The sequence below is a fragment of the Bison bison genome, unplaced genomic scaffold (genome assembly GCF_000754665.1).
Source record: "Bison bison bison isolate TAMUID 2011002044 unplaced genomic scaffold, Bison_UMD1.0 scf7180017864508, whole genome shotgun sequence".
NCBI classification, from domain to species: Eukaryota; Metazoa; Chordata; class Mammalia; order Artiodactyla; family Bovidae; genus Bison; species Bison bison.
The window spans coordinates 5432273-5434287 of NW_011495064.1; the positions used below are offsets into that span (position 1 = coordinate 5432273).

At 47.4% G+C, this 2015-nt stretch overlaps 1 protein-coding gene across 1 annotated transcript in view; it reads right to left on the bottom strand.

Annotated features, from left to right (window-relative positions):
- AFF3 (AF4/FMR2 family, member 3) overlaps positions 1–2015 on the bottom strand; it is a 551769-nt gene that overhangs the window by 34962 nt on the left and 514792 nt on the right. Inside the window, exon 16 of the mRNA XM_010829861.1 lies at positions 1999–2015. Within this exon, the coding sequence (XP_010828163.1) occupies positions 1999–2015 (17 nt within the window). The remainder of the gene's footprint in view (positions 1–1998) is intronic.

Genomic DNA, 2015 nt, shown 5'->3' on the forward strand with positions numbered 1-2015 from the left:
AGTCACCCATTAGAATTGCTTGGGTTCTAGGTTAGGCGTGATAGCGTTTTTTGTTTCGATTAAGAAAGAGAAATACATGCATTTTAGGTCTCAGGCTGCAAGCTTTTACGTGTGTGGTCAGATGTCATCCGCATGGCAACATCACCAGGGAGGTCTTAGTCTTGCTCTCACACATCCAGATCCTGAACCTGCCGGGGCTCAGACGGCTACTGCGCATGCAGGCTCGGGGCTTAGGGCTCAGGCTCCTATGACCCACGGTTCTCCAAACTGACTGCATCAGAGTCACCATTAACACACAGACAGCTGAGTGCCACCGCCAGCATCTCCGTCTCAGTAGGTCTGGGGAGGGCCTGAGAACATGCATTCTGCACAAGTTTCAGAGTGCTGGTCTAGGACCTGAGCTCTCAGAACCACTGAGCTGTGTTTATCCTTCACGAGAGGTTCAGGTCATAGACTGACTGGTTCTTATCAGCTGTCTGTGACGAATAGGAAGAGCTGAGTGGTATCGCAAGAAATTATTTAAAATGTGTTTTAAAAGGGAACACTATCTGGGGAAAAATTTAAACATCCTTTTTTTTTCTCCCCCTGGAGATACAGATATTTAAAGAGAACCTACTGTGTGCTGATCATTTGGATCATAAAACACCCTGTCTTTGGTTAGGACATTCAAATGGATTCCTCTGAAGTAGTTAAAGCGGAGTGGATACCAGTGCTTCTTTAAATATGGGCTGATTTTATGTGCGGATCAAGCCTCTTTGTTTTGAGAGCCTCTAGGACTCGGCATTTCCTTTTTGGCACGCAGAGGAGTAAATTACGGATGTGTGTGAACCCTAGTCTAAGCAGCTCTCCTCAGCTCGACTGTAAGCTTGCTGCAGGCAGAGACTGAATCTGTTAGATCATCAATGCATCTCTATTGCTTAGCAGAGTGCCTGGGACACAATAAGTACTTCCTTGATAAACACCTGTTCAGTGAAAGAAGGTCGAAATAAAGTCTATAATTGGTTAAACATTCTCTGCACATCATAGTTGCTTGTGATAGAAGGATCTAGAGGCAAAGAGAAGTTGTGTTTGGTTTAAAATTTGAATTGCTTGCTTTTTTATTTCCGATTTTCCTAATATGATCTTCTCAGATTCTTGTATCCTAGAACTCAAGAGAACTGCTCTCAAATGAGGGTGCCTAAGAGGCTTAGTTTCCTGATGGTTCAGTAAGACTGAGGCTCTTGCTGGACCTTAACAATTTTTTTTTCCTCTTTGAGTCACCGGAGAAAGCATGAAATGCTGCCTCCCCTGTTTGTTTGCAGAGTCCTAATGCCAAGTCTCATTTCTCCCTGCCTCACAAAGCCCTGCTGGTTTTGAGAAGCACAGTGGGGAGAGTTTGAAATTAAATAAAGTACTTGGAGGATGCACAGTTCAGGGATGCCCACTCTTAGAGAGTGTCCGTAAAGAGGAACTCACATGCAGTGTGAGTGTCCCTAGGGGTGGAGCCGGGTCCATTTGGGCCCACGGGGAACGCAGGGTGTTGGAATCACCCTTGATAAGGTCACTAGAAGAGGAGTGGTGGCGACAGTCTCACACTGGACACCACCTTGGTGACCTTGGGCGGCAGGGAGCCCTGCAGCCTTGGGCTTGAGCTCCAATCCCAGGCTTGACTCTGCCCCAGGGCAAGAAAGATATCAAATGTAAAGACTGGTTGGCCCTAGACTCCCAATTTACTTTGTCCTGGGAGAGTGACGTTAGGGCTGTTTCTTTTCAGAATGGAAAATGAGGTCCTCCAAAGAGGTTCCTAAGCAGAAGAGCCTTAAAATACCGCCTCTTTTTCTTCTGCGACAGCCTATGCGAGAGGCAAAGGGCAGCTCTTGCTGGGTCTTCCCAGAGCAGCGTTCAGGGCTGCCTTGTGGGGCCTTGAGCTGGAGTTTAGACCGAGCTGGGTTACAGGCAGAGTAAGGGCTGTGCTGGGTTTCATTTCTGTTTCAACTGGGACAGGAGGCAGCAACCTACCGTGAGGTCCGCGGCGT